The 22,687-nt window shown below is 39.2% G+C and overlaps 1 protein-coding gene across 1 annotated transcript in view; it reads right to left on the bottom strand.

The window, feature by feature from the left end:
* Positions 1 to 22,687, bottom strand: part of FBXL17 (F-box and leucine rich repeat protein 17) — a 190,851-nt gene that overhangs the window by 51,201 nt on the left and 116,963 nt on the right. The window contains exon 8 of the mRNA XM_056848845.1: positions 19,248 to 19,324. Within this exon, the coding sequence (XP_056704823.1) occupies positions 19,248 to 19,324 (77 nt within the window). The remainder of the gene's footprint in view (positions 1 to 19,247; positions 19,325 to 22,687) is intronic.

Raw genomic sequence — 22,687 nt, 5'->3', positions numbered from 1 at the left:
ATACTACAATAGCCTCCTAAATAATTATATGAAAAATCTAATCTAGTCTATGTTTATTCAGAACTAAATACCACTGAATTGAGTGGGATTTACTTTCAAGTGCAAATGCAGTTAAAGATTGAAATAAGCTGCCTTGACTCAGAAATGGCTTTTTTTTAAAAAAAAATTCCTTGAATATCCACCCTGAAGAGTTCTATGTACCTCAAAGCTCTCATCATGGGCTCTTGGCCCAAACAAGAGATACTTTACTGATCTTATGAAATTCATGGTTATATTTTTACACCAAGAGTTAGTCTAGTGTCTATTTCCTCCACAGAACTCTCATCAAGTATATTAGTTTGTAACTTATTTACTATATACTTGAAACATTTCCCCAATACTCATTCATTCCTCTAAATAAGCAACTGCGACCTGCTAAGACCTTATTTTACATAAAAGGAGGAATCACTGCCTTTGCTCAGGTACACCAATCAAAACTAAGCAGACAAAAAGCTTTAAAAACACATAATCTTTTCTTATATGGATTTGGTCAGGGATGACTGGCTAATTGGGGGGAACACATGAAAGCACATCACAATCCAATTAGCACTTCAGTGCAATTAAATAGGAGAGGCTTTGCTATTCTGTGGAGAGACATCTTTGATCGTGCAGTGAAAAATGTCCTTCTGTAAAGCTGCCGTTTTGATTTTTTTCTCCATAATTAGTGCTAATTGTGTGCCCAAGCTTGACCTGCTACAGAGTGTTTTGCTGCATTTGACACAATGACCTTAGTTCAGGATTCTATTTTGTCTATCTTGTACTTGCTTATTATATATCGCCTGAATCAGTGCTAATTGTTAAATGTACCATATAAAACAACAAGAAGTCGAATGAAACAATTTACCTGAAGGTTGAACTCTTAGTTATTTTCACTATCATTATATGTATTTTCGGATTTGAACGAATGTGAAAGAGAATTTAAATTAAATATCGAACAGATGCATTTTCAGAACATATCTTCCCCTTCTTCCTAGAACAACAATCCGCTTCACCAGCACATCTAAGGATTCTCTATATCAGGAACGGTTGAAGTTACAAAGGCTACGTGAACAACTAACTTCATGAATATAGTCGTAAGGCACACAGTCCCTAACTACCAAAGCTATTTCTTTAACCACTCCTCTCCAATGCGACCTTACAAAATTTCTTGTTCCTTCTGATACAATAATTTGCTGACTTTCCACCTTCAGGGAACACTTTCCACAGGAATATCTTCCAAGGTACCCTGACCATCTGGCATGGAATGCATTTTGCAAAGGATCCTGAGGAATGTTCTAGGGTAGGGGTGGGGAACCTTTTTTCCGCCAAGAGCCATTTGGATATTTATAACACCATTTGCAGGCCATACAAAATCAACTTCAAAATTAGCCGACCAAGCCCCAAGCATGCAGCTGCCCCAGATGACCCCCCCACGCGGGAAAGCAGGCAGGCATCCAACCAGTGGCGCACTCACCCACCTGGTGGCACAGGATGGTCTGTTGCACCAGCTGGGCGTAGCTATCCAGCCGCACGCCAGAGTTGCTCCTGCTCTGCATGGTCGGGGTCGGATTCTACAGCCGGCTCCTGCTCTGCCTGCAGGGATGAAATGAGGACACACTGGCTAAGACCCCCCCCCCCGCATTCTGGCCCTGCCCCCTTTAACCCATCCATTGTTGCCACTTCTGCCCCAAGCCCACTTGTAGTACAGAGGAAATACGTTTCTCCATGGCCCGGATGGGAAAGGGTTAACACGGTTTCTTGGGCGGTCCTAGCAGCTCCATAGCTAACGACTCTTCTGCAAGGGGGGAAAAAGGTTCTTTTTCTCGGCAAAACAAACTCACATCCACCTTGAATAGAGGCTATTCCTGTCAGTGGGAGGGGGAAGATCACCAGTCATAGATCCTTCTGAGCTAGAGATCTGCCAGGACCCACAAAGGGCCAGACAAAATGTTTTTGCAGGCCTTAAATGGCCCCAGGGCCTGACGTTCCCCACCCCTGTTCTAGGGTGTACAGAGTGTTTATAATGAGCTCATGCAAAATGCAAGGTACATTGTACTTCCTAACTGAAAAGGCTAAATGAACCATACGTTTTGTGACATTAGCTCAGACATTTTCTGAAAATATATATTTACTAGCCATTGAATAGTTGGCTGAATGTTAGTTTTGCAATGAGCTAGAACTGTTGATTTCTTCCAAAGGCAAATCAATTAGGGCATTAATTCTGATGTAACTGACGTCAATGGGAGTTTTGCCATCAACTTTGGTGCAAAAAATAAAGGGCCATTAAAACATAATTTTAGTTTCCATCAGTCCATATAAAAATTGATGGAATGACTCACTCAAATATCCAATTCATTACCTTTTAAGCCCTTATATGTTTGACATGGCACTGGGATAATTAAGTTTCATGAGTATCTTTCAGAACAACATTTACTCTGCTTGATTTGGAACTAATCCAGTGCATCTCTTAGGTGTGTAGTGCTGGTACATCACTGCCAGTGAAATGCAAACGTCATGCTTCTATAAGAAATATATACACACTTTAATTTTGTAAAATAAGATACTAGATTCCTTAATTTCCTTCTGATGTAACTGAAAATAGCTGTGCACAACTCAATTAATGTACTTACGAAAGGATCAGAATGATAGTTGTGGAAACTTAGTCTGCAGAGGCTGACTGACCAACAGATCAAACTAAAAAAAGTTATGATCTGCTCCGTGTTGGCTTCCTTGGTTTACTACCTGTCCCGGGATTTGCCCTTTGAATGTATGTACACAGTAACAACAATGTGAATGAGCTGGACTGATTTCCTCTACCAAAGATGTACAGCTTATGCTCTTCATTTGAGAAGATGTCAGAGAAACTGTTGGCCAGGGTGATGGTGATTTTTGTAAAGTACCAAGTGTGTATACTGACAAAGGAGAAAATATGCCTGGACAATGGCTTGTTGTCTATAGCCCTCTATTGGCCTGAGACCTGGCAAATGCTCAACTAGGCAAGACTGCTTTCATGAGCAGTCAGTGCAGGAAGAGGGCGGGAAAAAGCATTTCAGTACTGCCTTATTTACTGTTCAGATCCAGATAGTGCTGACTGAGCCAGTATACCTGGGAAAAGCCCCTGATCTGAACAGCAATGATTAATGTTAGATATGCCCTTGCCTCTTTTTGCAGTATGCAAGATTTGATTTTGTTTGTTTATGCTACAGTACTCAGCTTGTCCAACAGTGCTAGGCCGTTGCTTCCCATAGCAGTGTTGTGGGTTTCCCAGAAAAATCATAGTGTTCTGATGACCTAAATAAACTGTGGTCTGAGTTAGCATGTTTATTTTGAGATTTCACCTTCAAGAGAACCTAAAGGGAGAGGCTTTTTCCTCCTTTATGCTCAGGTCTATTGGAAGCTTATTGAGAGGATCCCCAAAGAATTTTTTCTGACTATGGTAAGCCAATGAGGTGAGCTATAGTATCATGGTGGAAGAAATCAATTTCCAAGATATCACAGGAGACTTCTAGCTAGAATATCTGTTGAGAGTCCAGCTATGTTTAAGTTGGACATATCGGCAGCAGCTAGGAAAATCTTATGAAGAACAGGTTAATCTTTTTGCCTCCCTGTGTCTGATATCTGAGCTCTTCTAAATAGAAGGGCTCTGGCAAAGTAGCAATTCCTCACAGAAGATCTATAAAGATCTGTAGCTGAGGCACCAGCATTTTCCAAGTATTTTTGAACATGGTCATATTAAACTTCCCAGTAGCTGGTAAGACTGTCGCATTAGTCAAGTTGTAACTATACTATCCATAGTGTGAGAACAAAAGATGACTGTCTTGCCATCTGCGAAGGATAATTTAGCCAGATTCTTGCACTCTTTTTTGAGCATGTTTCAAGGCTCCATCAAGGGTCACTGTCAACTCATTCTTGGAATATACTCAGGGCTTACCATTGAGGAAGAGAGAGAGAACATCCTGACAACGTGTTGTTTTAGTTAAACCTAACATTTTGGTAAACTTGATCAGTATCCAACCTGAGGTAAAAAGGAAAAGAACTGACCTGAGATGATCTGTAGTAGACATCTTTGCTTTGCTTTGATTAGTTTGTGGGTGACCACGCACTTATGGGATCTGAAGCCTGTAAGGATATCACGTAAAAGGCTAGAGACTGCATCCCTAGTGTCAAAAGTAGTGGTGGCAATGAAGAGAGGAAATACCTATTCCACTTATGACCTTTCAGTTGTATAGGTTGAAATTAGCCAAGGAACACTGATTATAGCCAGATAGGAACATTTACCCAGACTCTGGAGTCATCCTATCCATTTAGGAGAATGCAATTTGTGAACAGACTACAAAATATTGTTCAGGTCAAAAAGTCAGTAGCAGAAAAAAAATGTCAAACTGATGTTTGAGGGACATGGTAAAAACAGCCACAACAGGAGGGGGAAGTTATGGCTGTGCCTTATACCTTAAATTGATTTGCAAGGAGTAGGAAAGACTCAGAGTAATTACTACTTGCCTTCCATCTTCCCTAAACAAGAGGGCCCAAATTCATGTGGAGAGGTTGCTGGATATATAAGTTTTCTTTCCAAAAGGGAGCCTACTACATAATAGTCTTCTGGAAGCCTGCAAATGTCACCGAAAATAACTTGCGAGAATTCTGCAATCAGCAGCATAGAGTGAACTTTTAATTCTTATATTTGGCTCTGCTAAGTCACCAAGAATGTGTCCTCATAATGTGGATATGGCACATCTTTAGGATCTAAGGATCTTGTTGGGACAAAGACAAAGCAAGGATTCTTGCTTAGATTTGCAATCTTCAATACATTTTTGGCTTTATAGATTAATGCATGAATCAGAAAACGACAGTGGACGACATAATCTAATGTGATTTTCATTTCTCCGCAGAGTTAGCAGGACTCCTTCCTATCATTAAAAATCAAAACTGAATAAGTGCTCAAAGATCTTAAAATGAATGGCATTATGTATAAAGGAACCAAATAAAGATTTCTCCTGTATGTGACAGATTGTAACACATATAAAGAAAAACAAGAAAAACATCATTTTGTCACTTTTAATTATTGCACAGATGATATATGAAAGCATTCATGTTTCAGTTTGAAAGCTAAATAGGTATTTGTTTTGTTGCTTTGATAGTCAACAGAAACTGGTGACAGCAATCAAGTCGCCAGCATCTACCACCCACTCAGAAGGTATCGATGAAATGGTACTAAGGAAATGGTATCTGTTAAATAAGCACACTGTTGTACAGACTATTTTACAAATGGCATTTTTGTTAAATATGCAGCAGTCTAAACTACATTTCATATCTGAAACAGTGTTCTTTAATCTATGCCAATAAATATATGTAAATACAAAAAAAATCCACTAGTGAAGGGACAAAATACATACGCACTGAATGCAGTGCTATTTGACTAATTGATGAGCCTTGCAGACAACATTTCTATAAACTGTTCTTAATGAGCACATGTACCAATTATAATGTCATGCTCAAAAATAGGACACAATTTGTCTTCCTGTCACATGCAATAGATTTTCAGTAAACAGCCTACAGGTACCATTTGTATCAGGCTAAGCATAATAGTGATGCCCTTTAGCATCTTTATAGTTATGATTCTGTCAGTATTTCCATTAAATTTCTTTGTATCTAATTCAAATATAAAATTTTCTCATCACAATTTGAATCCTAGTACTTAGAATGTCAGTTCTCCAGGACAAAAACCAAGCTCTAACCACACACCTATACAGTATAGAGTACAAAATGGATTAAGCAATGCATAGTAGTGGCACATTAAAACAATTAAAACACTAATAAACTGAACCGGTTAAGGCTTTGTTTAAGAAGCTTCTAAATGAAAATGCTAGTAAAAAATATCACCAGAAGTTAAAGAAGATTCATTGAGTTTCTTTCTACAGAAGCTGCTTATTAATGCAACTATATAAGATCAACTTTAAAAAGCTTTATATCAAGTAAGTTTTTATTTATTTCTGTGCCACTGAACGTTTTCAAAGTCCAAGGATATGGGGGTGGGATCACTTACTTAAAGATATGTCACTTGTAACAAATTTCACCCATGCTTTATATCTACACTTAGCAGGCTGATGACGTGCAGTGGGTTAAAAGAATGTGCTGGGAGGTCCCTAGCTCAGTTTTTTGCCTCCGCCATGACCTCACAGGGTGGTCTTAGGCAATTTACATCCTGCATCTCTAGAGACCTGCTCAAAGTGGCTCACAACTAAAGCAATACAATAAAACGAAACAACCCATTTTAAAATCACCATTAAAAAGCCCTTCCACCACTAGTAGTACACTGCTCCAATATGCCTGCCAGTGCTGCCCACGGTTTCTGCCTACCTCCAGCCGCAGCTCTTCTGTACTCCATTTTGCTTCCTAATGACACACCGTCCATGGTGGTTAAGAGGAGACATGATAGATGTCTATAAAATTATGTATGGTATGGAGAAAGAGGACAGGGAGAAGCTTTTCTCCCTCTCTCATAATACCAGAACATGGAGGGTGAGCGATTCAAAATAGATAAAAGGAAGCATTTCTTCACACAACTCATACTTAAATTGTGGAACTCCCTGCCCCAGGATGTGGTGATGGCTGCCAACTTGGAAGGCTTTAAAAGGGGAATGGACTAGTCCCATGGAGGTACTAGTCATGATGTATATCTATTCTCTCCAGTATCAGAGGAGCATGCCTATTATATTAGGTGCTCTGAAACACAGGCAGGATAATGCTGCTGCAGTCGTCTTGTTTGTGGGCTTCCTAGAGGCACCTGGTTGGCCACTGTGTGAACAGACTGCTGAACGTGATGGGCCTTGGTCTGATCCAGCATGGCTTTTCTTATGTTATTAATGCCCGAATTTGAGTCACTGTCCAATGTCTTGGTAGTGCTGCCTGGTAATTATGGCTGTTATTGTGCATTTGCCGCATTTGTTTAGCTCTTCGGGGTTGACAAAGGCACTGGGAAAGGATAAGGAGTCTGAGGAAAATGTTTAATATTTTTTAAAGTGGGAAATGGCAATTCCCTATTAATAATAATAATAAATATGGTCACTGACCAGCAGAAAAAACAACAGCCACAACAGATTCCCTATTGATTTTAATTAAACTTTGAACTTTTAAGTTCTGAATTCTGAATCTGAAGGGTCACAATTCAGAATCTGAATTTTGTTGCCTAGTGCACATTCCTATTAAAAATCTGATGAAAGTAGTGGTTCTACAAACTGCTTACAATTTTCAATAGCTATCTCAAAATGGTTTTAAAGGTAGTAACCAATGACAAAATTTGTGGAAGTTGATGTATCACTGTTAACTCTGTGGCAATATAGCCTCCAGCCGCATGTATAATAAAGCATTCAATTTTCCTCTTTTGGCAAGAATCCTAAAATGTGTATATTTTTAAAAATTATAGAATCTGTCAGTGTTACAGGGCTTTGCTGAAAAAGCATGACAAGTTGCCCTGGGCTAAGCAATGGTGTACTAGGTGTTCCTTTTTCATGTCTAACCTCATGGGAAGATCTATCTGCTTACAACAGAGTACTGAAGTGACACAAGCCCCTTTTTCATACAGTAATCTATATACAATAGGCTCAACAATGGCTACGTAGCAGAAAAGATGTCAGAGGAACTCTGACCAAATTAGTAATATGTGCCTCTTATGATACTTAGCTCACTTTTCGAAAGGATAAGATGTAGTTCTGTTGCAGTCTACCCATAAAGATGATTAGACCGTGTAGTTCTGGCATCAGGTTGATATGGCATCCTGCCAACTGTCTTAAGAGGATGTTCAGTACAAGCAGTACAGACAGCAAAGCAATTCCAGAATTACCTCCGAGAATACTCTGACTTTTCTGCTGAAAGCCTGTCATTTCCTGATTATGTGTTAGAAACTGTTCTTGAGGCATCTTGTGAAATTGGCCTCTCTCATGCTTTCGCCCATTATATCACAAGCTGATTAGAAATGTAGCAACATCTCCATTTTTTCCAAATGAATAATGCCTCTGTCGTTCTTTTCATAGCAGCCTCCCTTTATGGTTACTTGCTTCACTCTAACATGTACTTTGGAAAGTTTGCATGAAACATTTTTAGCAAAATATTCATTAAAATATTTATATCCTGCTCTTTTTTGTGGCTCAAGGTGACCAACACATCAGTGTCAGGCCCCAAGACACAAGGTCAAAACATTATAATTTAGAACCAACAGAATAAAACCCCAGATACCCCTCCCTCCAGTTTTTATCCCATTAAAAGCCCTCACAAATTAAATGGCCTTGCATTGTCTCCTGAAGATTTCTAAAGTGATGGCATTCCCCTATTTGCCTCAGGGAACCTGTTCCACAGAGTAAGAGCTACAATGAAAAAGGAATGTGCTCTGGTTGGTACCAGGCAGGCCACCTTAAGTAGGAGAACAGTCATTAGTGGCAGCCTGAAGACCATAGCTGCTGAGTGAGGAAACAGAAAAGAAGACAGTCTTTTAGATATGTGGGTCCTAGATCATGAAGGGCTTTAAAGGTCATAAACAAAATCTTGAATTGGAAATGAACTGGCAGCCAATGTAGCTGTTTAAAGATTGGCACAATATGTTCTCATTGGCCACTCACATTTCAGTGGATGGGATGGAGAAAATTTCAAATACTGTAGACTTTAGTGAAAGCAGAATCCAACATAATTAATTTGACCAGGAGAGTACATGTAATTCTTTCAAATGAGAATTCAGGTTAGGACAAGAAGGCTCAAGTTAATGTTTGGAGTTTTGTTGCTATGCTTTCCTTGCTCCTCTAGCCTTTTCTCAAGTAATCTGTCTCTGTTTATTAAACTGGCTTGCACCACTGTCAATGGTTATTTTTTATTTTAAATCAGGAACTGCTCAGTTGTCTCAAAGGTATTTTCTGAGAAGCCAACAAATAAATCCAGCTATGATTTTAAATCAAAACTTCAGGAAGCTATTTCAGCTGAAGAATATAGACTGCATCCCTCATTGCCCTCCAACAGCTTTACCAGCTTCGTAATTTCTTCCTGCAACTCCTTCCCCATTCTACAGCCTTTATCATAGTGGTTCCCTTTAACTAATATATTCAGCAAAACTGTTTTACAGCAGTTTGTTCTGACTGTTCTGCTTGGTTCATGCTATAAGTTGCATCCATTCTTCTTTCTAGAAGAGCTACTTGGCAGGTCAGCTCACCTAATTGGAAAAGCCTAATGCAGAGATACCTTGCATGCATCGTCACTTTCCCTATTTTGTCTAAAAAATGATTTCCCAGAGACTTACTTTGGGTCAGAAGAGTGCAGAAAAACTATCACTGTTACCCAGTGGTTTTCTTCCCCCACTAAAGGCTTGAAAAATTGCTTTCTTGGTTTCTTCACAGCATAGTGAGTTTTTGCCCCCACCACCACTTTCATATCTCCTTAGACAAGTGTTCTTTATTCAGAGACATAGCAAACTTACAGAACTTTAATTACTTACTTGTTTAGATTACCAGCAAAATATACCATGTTCCTAGTTGTCACATTTCCTATAAAATGTGAAGCAAAAACACACTTCTCAATTTTGAAGATCTAAAAATCAGACTAGGTTTTCCCATTTTTAATAAGTGCTTTGCTTTAAACCTATAGACATATTCTATTCAATTTATTTTATGGAGCTATTCTCTTTTCATTAAGACCAAAGAAGGAATTGATTGGTGAGAGTTTTAGAGAAACCCATTCTAAATGGGTTGAGTATGCCTTGAGCTGCTGCACAAGGTGTGCTCCAACTCAGGCAATTCATGTCAATGCCTCACCAAAAAGGAACTAGCAGATTATTTCCCCAGCCCCGGGCTCCTGGTAAACTGGCTGTTTTCACTATTAGCAGGACTGAACTGCACATGAGCAGAAAGAATGGACTTTTGAAAGCACTTCAAATAAGATGTAGGAACTCTGCTTGATGTTAATTGTCTGATCACATCAGGTAAAGCAGGACTGCTCTTGTAACTTATGTCAACTGAGTGATCATCTGTGCAGTATACACATAGGAACTAAACCTGAGCAGGCCAGCTGCTGAAAATTCTAGAGCTCACAGGAGCAAGAGGTACTTCCCCTCTCCTCCAATGTTTCTTCCTGCCTCTGGGCCATGTGAAGAAGAAAAGAGTCATGCTTCATCTCTCAGATCCTCTCTAACTGCCAAAGGAGTCTGTAAGCAATAATTTATAGAGTTTACAACAGGGTCATTGTGAGGTATGTACAACTGCACAGAGGATCACTAAATGAACATCCTTTACAGGTAAGTGCAACTATGTTTTCATTATTGTCGTCTCTGTGCAGTCTGTTAAGACGGTTCTATTATCCTGAGCAGTCTTTCCAAGAGAAACCTTGAACAGACTACAATGGCAGAGAAACAGACTGTTGCTGACATTTCTTATTTATTAAAATATCTATACCCTGCCTTTTGCTTGTGACTTAAGGCTGCCTACAATTCTAAATTAAAACTATCTGTAATACAATAAAACCCCATTACTCCTACCCACAAAATGCTTGCAGCTCAAACTTCATTAATCCTAGCAAATAAAGCAGATGTACAGTGCTTCCTATAAACCAATAAGGACGGTGCCCTCCTCATGTCCTCAGGGAGTCTATTCCACAAGGTGGAAGCCACTGTTGAAAAGGAATGGACTCTGGTAGATGCAAGGCAGGCAATCTTAAGCGGAGGAACAAGTAGACAGTGAAAGGTAGATAACTATATCTGGAGGAGGAACATCTAACGACAATTGAAAAGAATCTCTTAATACTGAAAGAATGTTTTTGCTAATTTGGAAGGCGGGTCCTTCCAAATGGATCTAACGACAATTGAAAAGAATCTCTTAATACTGAAATAACGTTTTTGCTAATTTGGAAGGCGGGTCCTTCCTAATTTGGAAGGCGGGTCCTTCCAAATGGATATATAGAAGTAAAGACTTCCTGCCTTTAGACAGCTTCAACTGCATTTGGCCCTGTAGAACGTTAAAGTATGGTATGCAAGAAGAAAAACATCTGCCAAGATGCTATTTCCAAGGCATGTAGGACCTTGATATACCTGGAACTAATGTTAGGTGTCACCAAACTGCACACAACTGTGCCCCATACATGAGGGGAACCCCTAGAACTGTGTGCACGGATATCCACAATGTCAAAGTGTGTCTCTCCTAAGGAGTTCTTCTATTCTATTTTCCATGGTCAAAGCAGGAATAGTTCCCATTTGGGACTGCACCACTATAAACATCTGATACAGCAACAGCATACCTGGTGCAGGGAGAAGAGGACTTATTGGTGGGAAGAAGTTACACTAGAGCTCTATAAGAGCCACTCTGCACATTTTTCTCCACAAACACGTAAAGTAGTTTTATGTCCAGAGGGTATATATTCATCAGTCAGCATAGGTACTTATAATAAAGTATGTTCCTGAGATTAAAAATGTACTTTTGCATTACTTTATTCCTAGCCAAAGGGACTGTTAAGGGCAGATTGTTATGCAATGTCACCTGGATTGATCACACTTTTAAAAATTACAGTAATGAAATACTAACACCTTTTATCTTGGCATGGGAAAACTACATTTAAGCTATTGTGCAGACGGGTCAGCACTGCATTAGTGAAAACACTATATTCACCGACACGGAATTACTGACATATTCTCATTAGCTGCGTAGTGAGTGAAAAGATCACTAATCGGATTAGGTGGCCCTCTGTGACGGACAGGAGGCTGTCTTGCCCCTGAAGGGAGAAACAGCTACTCAGAGGAGCCCCTAGGAATGCTGTTCCAAAGTCCAATCACCTTTCGGGAGGGGGACAGAACGTTGGAGGGAAGCACAGAAGGAGTTAGTTCAAAACTGCCTCAGGTAGAGAACAGTGACAACTCAGGTCTGGCTCAGAAAAAAAAAGAGCAGACAAGTGTAAGGGGCAGCTTTGCCTGGCATGTGCGGCAAAGTGTTTGAGCTTTATTTCTAGGACCGAATAGTGTACCCCATTTATTAGGCCTGTCTCTGGTGATGAGCAGACCTTGTACCATTTAGTCTGACTCTTGGTAAAGGGCAGGCTGGCGTGGGTGGAGTCCCGAGGGTGTATGAGAGAATCCAACCTAGTGGCTAATCAGTAATAGCCTGTTTCTGTCTGAAAGCACTAAAGAAAATTCTGACTACTCTCTAAAACCCTAACCGATCTAATCTTAAGCGCCTCGGCCAGGTTTCTCCCTTGTCAGCCTGGAGACCTTTGCTGCTGCTCTATTCCTTGAAACTATCGTGTAAATAAATAAATCTCTGTTGTTTCTAGTCTAATCCTACTTCAGTGATCTCATTAAACTACTTGCACACTACAATATTTACCTCATAGCAGCAAACCCAAAACCTATACACTTGCTACCATTAGAACACCTGGTAACTGAGGGGAAGGTTTATAGTCTAAAATAACCCTAGATCCAAGAAAATCATAGGAGGCTGTGTGTGTACCCTCAGCAGGAAAAACAGGCTTGTCACACAGTCCTACTAAGCACATTAGTCCCACTGCTTGTGAGATGTATTCATCTTCATAAATGGTCTTCAGATGCATATGAGATGAAAATTTCAGCTGCATTTTCCATTCATTCTTCTGCTTGCATATCGTTGTAGTAAAAAGTGTACCATCCTAATGAAAAGAGATCCATTTCCATTTACGTTTGGTAGGTTGGATCCAATATAATCCCTGGTCTCTTAAATGATTCACTGAGGGTCAGCTGAACCCCGTCAGATAAAGGAAGATCAATGCCCTCCAAGACCTTAACCTTCCCAACCAGCATCACTTTCGTCTTATCAGGATTCAGTTTCAACCAGTTCATGCTGATCCATTTAACCACAGCCGCCAGGCACTGGCTCAGGACAGCTGCAGCAGCATGACTTAAAAATACCATATAATGTATCCCTTCCCTAGAAGACTCACCCTACATAAGTTTTGAACTTCTGATGTGAGGCTGATTGCTGAACTGACAGACCTGCACTTGCAGACTCCAAGGTCTGGATAACTGGGTAATTTGCTGATTACTAGAAGCTGATTACTAAAATTTGTCCTGGTGTAAGTAAACATAATATTTTTTTAAAAAATTCATCCTGGAGTTAACTGGCACAGTACAATACAATACGAAAATTAAGAAGGTAAGCACAAGAGCTGTAAGTGGGAGAAGAGATCATTTAAAAAAATGTGGGAAGCTTCTAGCAAAAACCAAAATTTCCATAATATATATCAATGGCATTTACAGGTATAATTTTGATTGCCTCTCAGGTGTTATGAGTTTGAACAATCCAACATTTTGCCATTATTTTATGACTATTCTAAACTTCAATACAAACTTCAAACTTCTATCCTGTCTCATTACCCCATCTATTAGGGCAATCTGTTAGGAATAATAAAATACTTTCATCTACTAACCCCAGAGATAGCCATGATCTATTATTGCACCTGATATATGTATTACAATCTAATTATACTGTGCCTTTCTTCCACCTTAGAATTATTTCAATTTTTCCAAAAATAGATGGTTTGATGCGGAGAGCTGATGCTGGAAAAATCTGAGGTCAAAGGCCTATCACCATTTTAAGTTTTCCAACTCTAGCCTCTCTCTTGCCTTTTATATAAAGGCTAAAGGACTCAAATCCTGTACACAGATTACAAGCCTGGTCCATGCTACAAAGAGCCTCAGCAAACAGAGATAACAAATTATTTTGTCAGATAGTCTCCAATGGCCTTAAAAGTGCCCAAGCACCAAATTGTCAGATCTCCCCTGTTATCTGGGAGGCACATTTTAACAACTTATTAATGACCCCATGGCCAATCTCTCCTCAGTTAACCTGGCTGTCTTTGACAGTTAGCACCATTGGGACCCTGTAATTATGGATAAGATCATCCTACTAATTACTTGTCTAAAGGCCTGCAAGGCTCCTGAGCCAGATTACATTCCTCCCAGCCTGTTTAAAGCTGACCCTTCTGGATGGGCCCAAGTGCTTGCTAAATTATTCAAGATGATAGACACATCAGGGAATATGCCCTATCAATGGGGGCAGGCTATTGTTATACCAATCCACAACAAAGGGAATACCAAGGATCCTGAAAATTAACATTAGCCTCTTATCTGTGTTAGGCAAATTTTATGCAGCTCATCTACTCCTAAAACTAGGAACATGAATCAATAACACTTCTGTTTTGGGTCCTGAAGATTGGCTTTAAAAGGGGGAAACTGACTTTGCACCATGCCCATGTCTTGCACTATCTGGCTGCAAAGTACACTTCTCAAAAGAAGGGAAAGCTCTACACTGCATTTATCGATCTGTATTTGACTCAATTTCCCGCAGACAACTCTGGGAGAGATTGGAGGCCACCTCAGTATCACCTTGGCTTTTAAACTTAATTAAAAAGTTGAGGGTGCGATACAACCACCAGGGTTATTTAACCAGTCCAATTGAAGCTACCCAGAGAGTACATCAGGGCTGTGTGTTGGCTCCGCAACTTTTAAATTTCTATTTGTATGACCATCCCCATAAACTTACTGCAAATGACAAACTTGCTCTTAAATTGGCAGGTCCCCCAGTCCCCTATTCTTCTCCATGCTGATGATACTGTTTTACTTTCTCTCTTGGTAGTGGGCATGCAGCGAGCTCTAAAAATCTTTTCCCTACTGTGTGGCTGAATTTCTCCACATAAATCCAAAGTAATGGTCTTTTCCAAATCTAGATAGCATCAATTGCTTTCTTGGTCCTTAGATAAACATCATCTTCAGCAGGTTTATTTGTTTCATTATTTAGGCTTATTTCATGAATCTCTCTCATGGACTCCCCATTCCCGTCTTACCTTAGCTAGTACAAATACCAATATGGAGGCTCTCTAAAGGTTTTTCTTTACCAGTGATGGTCAACATATCCCATCAGCTTTACAGGTGTTTTGGACTAACATCACAGCTCAACTCTTCTATGGGGTCCCTATACAGATCCAAGCTTTTGGTTCCAACATGAAAGCCATCCAATCATTTTTCTTTCTTGCATTGTTTGGCACTCTCAGATGTGGGGTTTCTCAGTCCTGCGCCTTGAAGCTTGCATGAAACAGCTTGCCACCTCTGCTTTGCTTGCTGCCCTAAAGCTTAGACTATTCTTCCATGCAATGTCTATGGCAGTTTAAGAGCTTCTCAGATAACTCCCCTTCTTGTAACTTTTCCCAGCTGTTCAGAAGACTATCACTTATTTAATCTTCTGCCCAGAAATGAAAATCTCACCTCTTTGCAGGTTGCCAAATATATCTTGGCTGCACTAAATATTCAAGCTACTGCCATTGATTCAGTAAATATGCAGATTTGGTGGCTATTTTAATTTCAATTCAATATTTAACTTATGTACTCAATATTTACTTTTCTTTAAAGTGCTGAATGTTCCCTTTTCTCATGTATTTCAATTATTGTTATACTATTTTGTCTAAAAGCTTATGTGCTATGCAGACTTGAATAAATGAATTAATAAGGTTGTTCCTTCACCAAGTTTTCCCATTGATCTTCATTCCATTACTACAACAAAGTGCAAACTCGTGGCCTAGTGCAAAGAATACTAACATCTGTGCTTCGATATCCCAGGTGTGCTAGTTGGAGACAGTTTCTGCATGTCTGTCTTCCAAAACAGTAATCCTACAGATCCCACTTTTGCCAAAATAAACTTGGTTGATTATAATTTTAAGCATGCCTCTGCAATAAATTTCAATATCATTGTAAACAATTCTAAATGGTGCCTACGAATGCCACAGAAAATAGCTTAATTAACATAATACTTCAGAGGTAACAACATAGCTGAAGCCAACTATTTATATTCTTGAATGAACTCATAACAGGAAAAAAGACTGTAAACAAAAACAATTTGCATCAGTACTACAGGACATGATTCATCTGTTTCCTTTCACAGCCTCCTTCTAAAAACAGACATACTTCTTCACAAAGGAAAACTGGGGTCACCACTCGTCTCAGCCAGTAGGAGAGTCAAGATCCCATGAGGAGGAAAGGGAACATTGTATTTTCCCCCCTTTCTAACTTCAAACAAAAAAACTATATAGTGATAAAGGGCTGAGGTTTGGGCTAGCAAACTCAATCTTTTTGGCCTGGCTGGGAGACACTGAACAGTGGTGGCATAAAAAAGGTTTGGGTTAGCCAGAAAGGGGTGGACTGGCCATTGAGCTCTTTGGGAAATTTCTTGGTGAGCTACTGCCCCCAAAGACCAATGACAGAGAAAGCTTTGCCCTTCCCGCACCCCCAGACAGCTTCTGAGTCTGGCCAGAGGGCACAGTTTCTCCTCTTCTTCCTCTTGTGCATTAGCATGGCTACTCCTTGCCCTGACTGGTAGCCACAGCATGCAATGAGGTGCATGCCAGTAAAGTGTGCCGCAGATTCCTATCTCCCTGGCAAGTCCCTCATCTTACAAAAATGAAAATGTTGCACCATCCCCACCTACTTTGGTTTGTGGCCTAGGGTTGCCAACTGCCAGGTAGTAGCAGGATATCTCCTGCTAATTCAACTGATCTCCAGCCGACAAGAGATCAGATCACCTGGAGAAAAATGGCCGCTTTGGCAATTGAACTCTATGGCATTGAAGTCCCTCCCCTCCCCAAACCCCGCCCTCTTCAGGCTCCACCGCAAAATTTCCCACCGGTTGAGAAGAGGGACCTGGCAACCCTATTGTGGCCTGAGGCAGGGCTTAATTCACCTTAGACCTGGCATCTATATTAAAATGTTAGGAAGGAGTTGAACTAAGTGGACTGATGATAACCACTAGGTTACATGGAATGTCTCCAATGCTGCAACGTTAAGCACGTTTACCTTGGAGTAAGCCCCACTGTATATAGTGGGACATTCTTCTGAGTAGATATGCATAGGATTGCACTGCAAGCTGCTTCAAGAGCCCCATGACAGGGGGCCACTATGATCCCCCCAGACCATTTTAGCATCCCCTGTAGCCAGCTTGCAGTGTTATCACTCTATCTTTATATAACAAAGGAGGTTTCTATAGGATGGGAAGAAAAAAAGTATCTGCTTTACTTTCACTTCTTCTGAAACCCCCCACCCACCCACCCCTAGAGCCCAGCAACAGGAATACTATGTAGTGCTCTAATACTCCTTTTCCAGAGTGACCAGATCACTCCTGGTGGGGCTGGTGGACACTCGGCTGTGAATTCCTGCTGATAAGCTACATATTCATAAGCTCAAAACAAAAAGACCACACAAGATATTATAAATGTTCAACATAACAAAATCTTTTAAAAATTAATCTAAATGCCTAGATCTTCAGGCCAGTTTTTCTTCCAACTTGAAATCGCTGAATCTCAGGAGCAATTTGCTTCATTACTGAAATTTGCACATACCTTTTGCTTGATATCCTCCTTTTTTATGTAGTAAGGCCCAAGTTGTTATATATTTATAGATGCATTTCATATGAGCTCTTGGCATTTTGTAATTAGATGCAATGAGTTTCAGTATGTGCGGTTAATAAATAAGCATGAATAGGGCACTGGATGAAAGAGAATTGCAAATAAAGTATGCTATTAACTAAGTTGGGTCAGAAAGATCCCTGACATTTCAAAAACTAGAATCATTCCACTTGACTTATGGAAGAACTGGAATACATACATTTAAATTACTTTGGGAATAGTTTTTAGAGGCACTATGTTGAGCTCAGTGGCTTCAGTTAGAAAGATGAAATAGGAATAGACCTGAAAGGCAAGCACGCGTGGAACTCTGGATTGTAACAACTGAGCCGGTTAACCAACATGTTACTACACACTATACAAGCAACAATAGACATATACATACATGTGTTTATGTTTTCTGTCACATGTTGGAATGTACACAGAGACAACGTCCCCATTTCCCAATTTAGAGAGCCTTTTGAAGCCTTAAGACTGACATTATCAGAAAGTGGATTTCTTTTAAACACTGGCAAATTATACAGGGTTTACTTTTATTAAACTCAAGTTTTCTTTTTATATTACTGGGTTGGAACAAATATATGAAGTAAGAAGAATGTATTCTAACAGAATATAAAATAGAATGAAAAGGTCACTCCCTTCCCCTACAGAATGACTGTTTAGGCTTAGTGGCAAAAATTATTCTCTCCTCACACCAAAAAAAGAGAGAGAAAAGTTATAAATATTCCATAATCCCAAGGAACAACATCTTATCTCTAAGAGAATGAAATGTAAAGTTAGCAATTAATGCCACATTGTGTGTATTTGTCTGCTCAGCCAGATCTTCTTTATTGGGATATTGGTACACATATGTATGTGTGTACAAATGTCAGATTACAAAATCAGACACATGGTTTGGATCAGGGTCACACGGGGGGAGGCAGTGGTGGAATCTTTGTCCAGGGACCCATGGTGGCTCTTGTAAGCCCTGCTGGCTTCTAGTTCTTGCAACTGCTTGGTGCTTGCTACCTGACTATTCAGATCCTGGCTGCCAGACCCTAACTCTTGTTAGTCCCTACTGAAATGGCTGGCTTGCATCTGGGGTGGTCCAAATAACCAGGAATGTACAATTTGTGTATTTGTACATTTACTGGCTCAATCTTTCTCAAATGTTTGTGCAGTATTATAATTGTATTAAGTTATTTATTCAGAAAATTTCTATGGCATTTCTCCACAAAACTGGCATAAGGCAGCTTACAAAATAAAACATAATAAAAACATAACACAATAAAAGTCATCAACAATGTAAAAACACTGTAACTCCTTCCAAATCAGCTCTGAACCAACAATTTTTTAAATTTATTTATTAGGTCTATGACCACAGTCTTGGACCAAGAAAGGAGGGAGGGATAGGGAAACAGGGAAGGGATAAGAAACATAAGGAACATAAAAACATAAAAACAATGCTAAAAACCAGGCGTCAGCCCGGGGAATAAAATTTCCTAACTAAGCTAGACTGGGGGCGGAGCAAACTGCCTAAAGGTTACCAAAGGTAGGTGTTGAGAATTCTTTCTTCTTAAAAGCAGCAACCTTGGCCAGAAAGCATGCCACATTCGATGTTACCAAACCATTGTTTGAGTCGCCAAGCAAAAATGATAACACCTAGGAATGTGAAGGAAGTGAACCAACAAATGTGATGAACATATTCATGAACATTCTGTCTTCATTCCCATAAAGAAGAAATCCCAGACATTTAAGGATAAAGAATTCCATCTGAAGGCAAACTTTTTTTTAAAAAAAGTATTACGTACCATAGTCTGTGATCTTACAGGACACCAAGTACAGCTCTTTCAGATTCTGTCCTTCTTTAGCAATGACCTCTACACATCTGGAATACATGAAATACAATTTAACTGGTGTTAGAATTAATTCTATATTAATACTTATTTTTCCATTTCAGGGGATTTGATGATTTTAATAAGAGTCTTCGTAAGGAATTAGTTGTGTCGATCATATAGAATTCACATTAATGGATTCTGAGTAACTGCATTCTTAATTCTAACATATTTTGCAAACAAGTGGCAACTCAATGCTGAAAATTAAAACAGTAACTGAATTAGATGATAATTATCATCTATAATAGAGATTAAAAATTTATAATAGTACTTTAGATACTACCCAAAATAATTGCAATTTGAGACCGTGATTCACTCCTGTTTGCCCAAAGTGATTACTACAGATGTCAGAATACATCAGGGCATGAAATATCATTTAGCATTTGAGCACTAATATTTAGCTATGGAAACATATATCAATCAGAATGGAGATTTAAGATGTTTTTGTTGCCTTCTAACAAAATTGTAAATTGTGTTTGAATTTTATTATTTTCATTAAGTTTATAAAAATGCAGTAAACATAGCCATAAATGTTGAATCGTGTAAACAACTCACTATTTCCCACACAATTTAGAAATTTCAGCCTTTACTTCAGTCAAAAGAAGCCTACTATGATTTTATTGCCACGGTTTTCGGCTTCTAACTTAAAGTGGCACAGGCATATTATTAATAACCTCTCGGACATCTTAAAGAGTTTTCTACAAGCCTCTCATTACTTTCTTGAAAGCCACATAATGCAGTGTAACTATATAATGTAAGTCAGGCTGAGCAGAACTTTTCTCTACACCTGAACGGGCATATGTTGAGCAAATAGCCTGAACTTGTCAGATCTCAGAAGCTAAGCAGAGTTGGTACTTGGAAGGGACATCAGAAAGGAAGACTCTGCACAGGAAGGCAATGGCAAACCACCTCTGCTTCTCACTTGCCTAGAAAGCCCCTTCCTGGGGTCGCCATAAGTCAGATGCAACTTGACAGCACTTTACACATACATATACTATCTATAACATTGTAATTAACAATGCAATACTGCAGTAGTTAGTTATTACAGTGTAACACTGTAATAAATAACTGTATAGATGCATATCAGATGTGACAGTGTATTTATATCAAACAGAAAATTATACTGACAACCGTGCATTATAGCAACCTTATTCATATACCCATCCTTTACCTTGCCTTTAAAGTTTTGGTACACTTTAAAGATAAACTTTTTCATTTTTATATATTTAAAACACATTTTTACATATTCAAATAGTATTATAGTTGCTTATTATGTGTAGTTTACTAGTTTTTATGTTGCAACCTAAATAGATAAATATTAAAATAATTATTTACAAAAATTAACTTATAAGTGATTATTATACATTGCAACTGGTAAACTATTTCTAGGCAACATCTTTCTAATATTCTGTCTTGAATCAGGGTAAAGGTTAATTAATTAAATTGTAAACTACAAGCTATCAAATCAATTCAAAAGTACCTTGAATTATGGAAAATAATTGTCTTTTCTACATGCATATACAGTTTTATGTTTTGGTCTACTTTGCAAAAGCCTAGAATATTGCATTAGTGACAATTGAAACGAACTAATGAGGAAATATGACTACACTGCTTGCAAGGAAAGTGGTCCTTGGAGACCTTGTTACTGTTTGTGATGCACTTCAGCTAATAGGAGCTGCCAGACATTGGTTAGGACATTTCACTTTAAAGAACTGTGTTTCAGTCACCTTAGAGGTATGAAAAGAAATGACACCATTAGAGAAATAGCCTAGTGAAATTTGGAATGAACGTCAGAATACACAAACCAGATCAGTGGCACATTTCAATATATTTATCTCAACAGAAAAATCTATCTGTGCTACTGTTTAAAATGTAAACAACAGAACAAAAATTACTGGGAAAGAAGATTAAGCAAGGGGAAAATTGAAATGCACAGGACAAATAAACTGCACACTTTTAAAGGCATTTATGTTCAGAACACATAAGTCAGGTGAACATGGTATTAATGAAGAGAAGCTTAACTATGGCAGATGTTATGAGTTTGAGATATATAAATTCAGTACATAGAATTTCTATGGAAACATGAATGGATACAATTCATATAAATATACTTCTTATGGGGAACAATCCAGCTAAATATAAGCATTTATCAAGTGCCATCGGTATTTCTATTACTGAACCATGCCATAGAGGATATGATTGATAGAGCCACAAAATGTTGCTAGGGCGCACAGTGGGGAGGAATTTCTGTACAAGTGTGAAGGGAATTCCAGGGTTGTAGAAAAACCTGAAATTTAAAAAAAGTTCACATTTCTACATCATTTTGACATGAAACATCCCTTTCACAGCTCCAAATGTGTTGTGTTTTATTTCTATTATGTTCCACTAAAATTTGGGCCCCTCTGTTAGACAGTAGTATTACTGTTACGGCCAAACTGACACCCAAGGGCCAAGTTTACACATGTAGGTATTCCTCTATACATACCCTCCAATCATGGTCTGGGATCCTAAGTTTATGTATGCACAGTGAATATTTGGGGAGATATTTTGGTAAGAAATGAGGAAAGGAGAGAGAAAAAAAAACCATTAATTGGTTTTTCTCAAATACAGTGGTAGACTGTAAGGCAGCAAATTAAGATATAATGCAATACATACAATATAGAAATCGGGGAATTCAATGGAAATCCTAGTTTAAACAATTCCTAGTGGAAGCATTGGCATGAAATTACACATGTACACCAAAGCTATTCCAAGTGGAACCTACCCATGAATGTATGTGCTGTATCTGACAAAGAAAATGGAGAGGGAGCAGGCAGGAGGGAAGGGTAACGTAAACTGAGGATGAAAGAATCAGACTAGAAGCTGAGAGTGGAAATAAAGGGCAGAGAGTTGCAGAATGGGTCTGTGGAGTCTAGCTGAGTGAGGTTAGGAGAAAAAGGAGAGGAAAGAAAAGCAATATGATTCCAAGAACCTGGTCAAGAGCCAAAGGGAGAGAAACAGTGCGTTGCTGGCAGAGACAGCAATCTTGACAGCATGACTCTGAGAGGGGGAAGGAAGGGGGAGCAAGCAAGGAGTCCTGAGGTAAAAAACATGGGGGAACCAGGCTGTGTGAGAGAATGCACGAGTTAGGAAGGGGGGGAGTTGATATACTTTTTTTTGGGTGCCGTCAAGTCACACCTGACTTATGGCAATCCCTAGTGGGATTTTCAAGGCAAGAGATGTTCAGAGGTGGTTTGTCATTGCCTGCCTCAATGTCATGACCCTGGTATTCCTTGGAGGTCTCCCATCCAAATACTAACAGGGCCATCCCTGCTTGTCTTCTGAGATCGGATGAGATCAAGGTAGCCTGGATGAGA

The sequence above is a fragment of the Euleptes europaea genome, chromosome 4 (genome assembly GCF_029931775.1).
Source record: "Euleptes europaea isolate rEulEur1 chromosome 4, rEulEur1.hap1, whole genome shotgun sequence".
Lineage (NCBI taxonomy): Eukaryota > Metazoa > Chordata > Lepidosauria > Squamata > Sphaerodactylidae > Euleptes > Euleptes europaea.
Note: the sequence above shows the minus strand (reverse complement) of the source record. Positions and strands in the feature narration are given on the sequence as shown.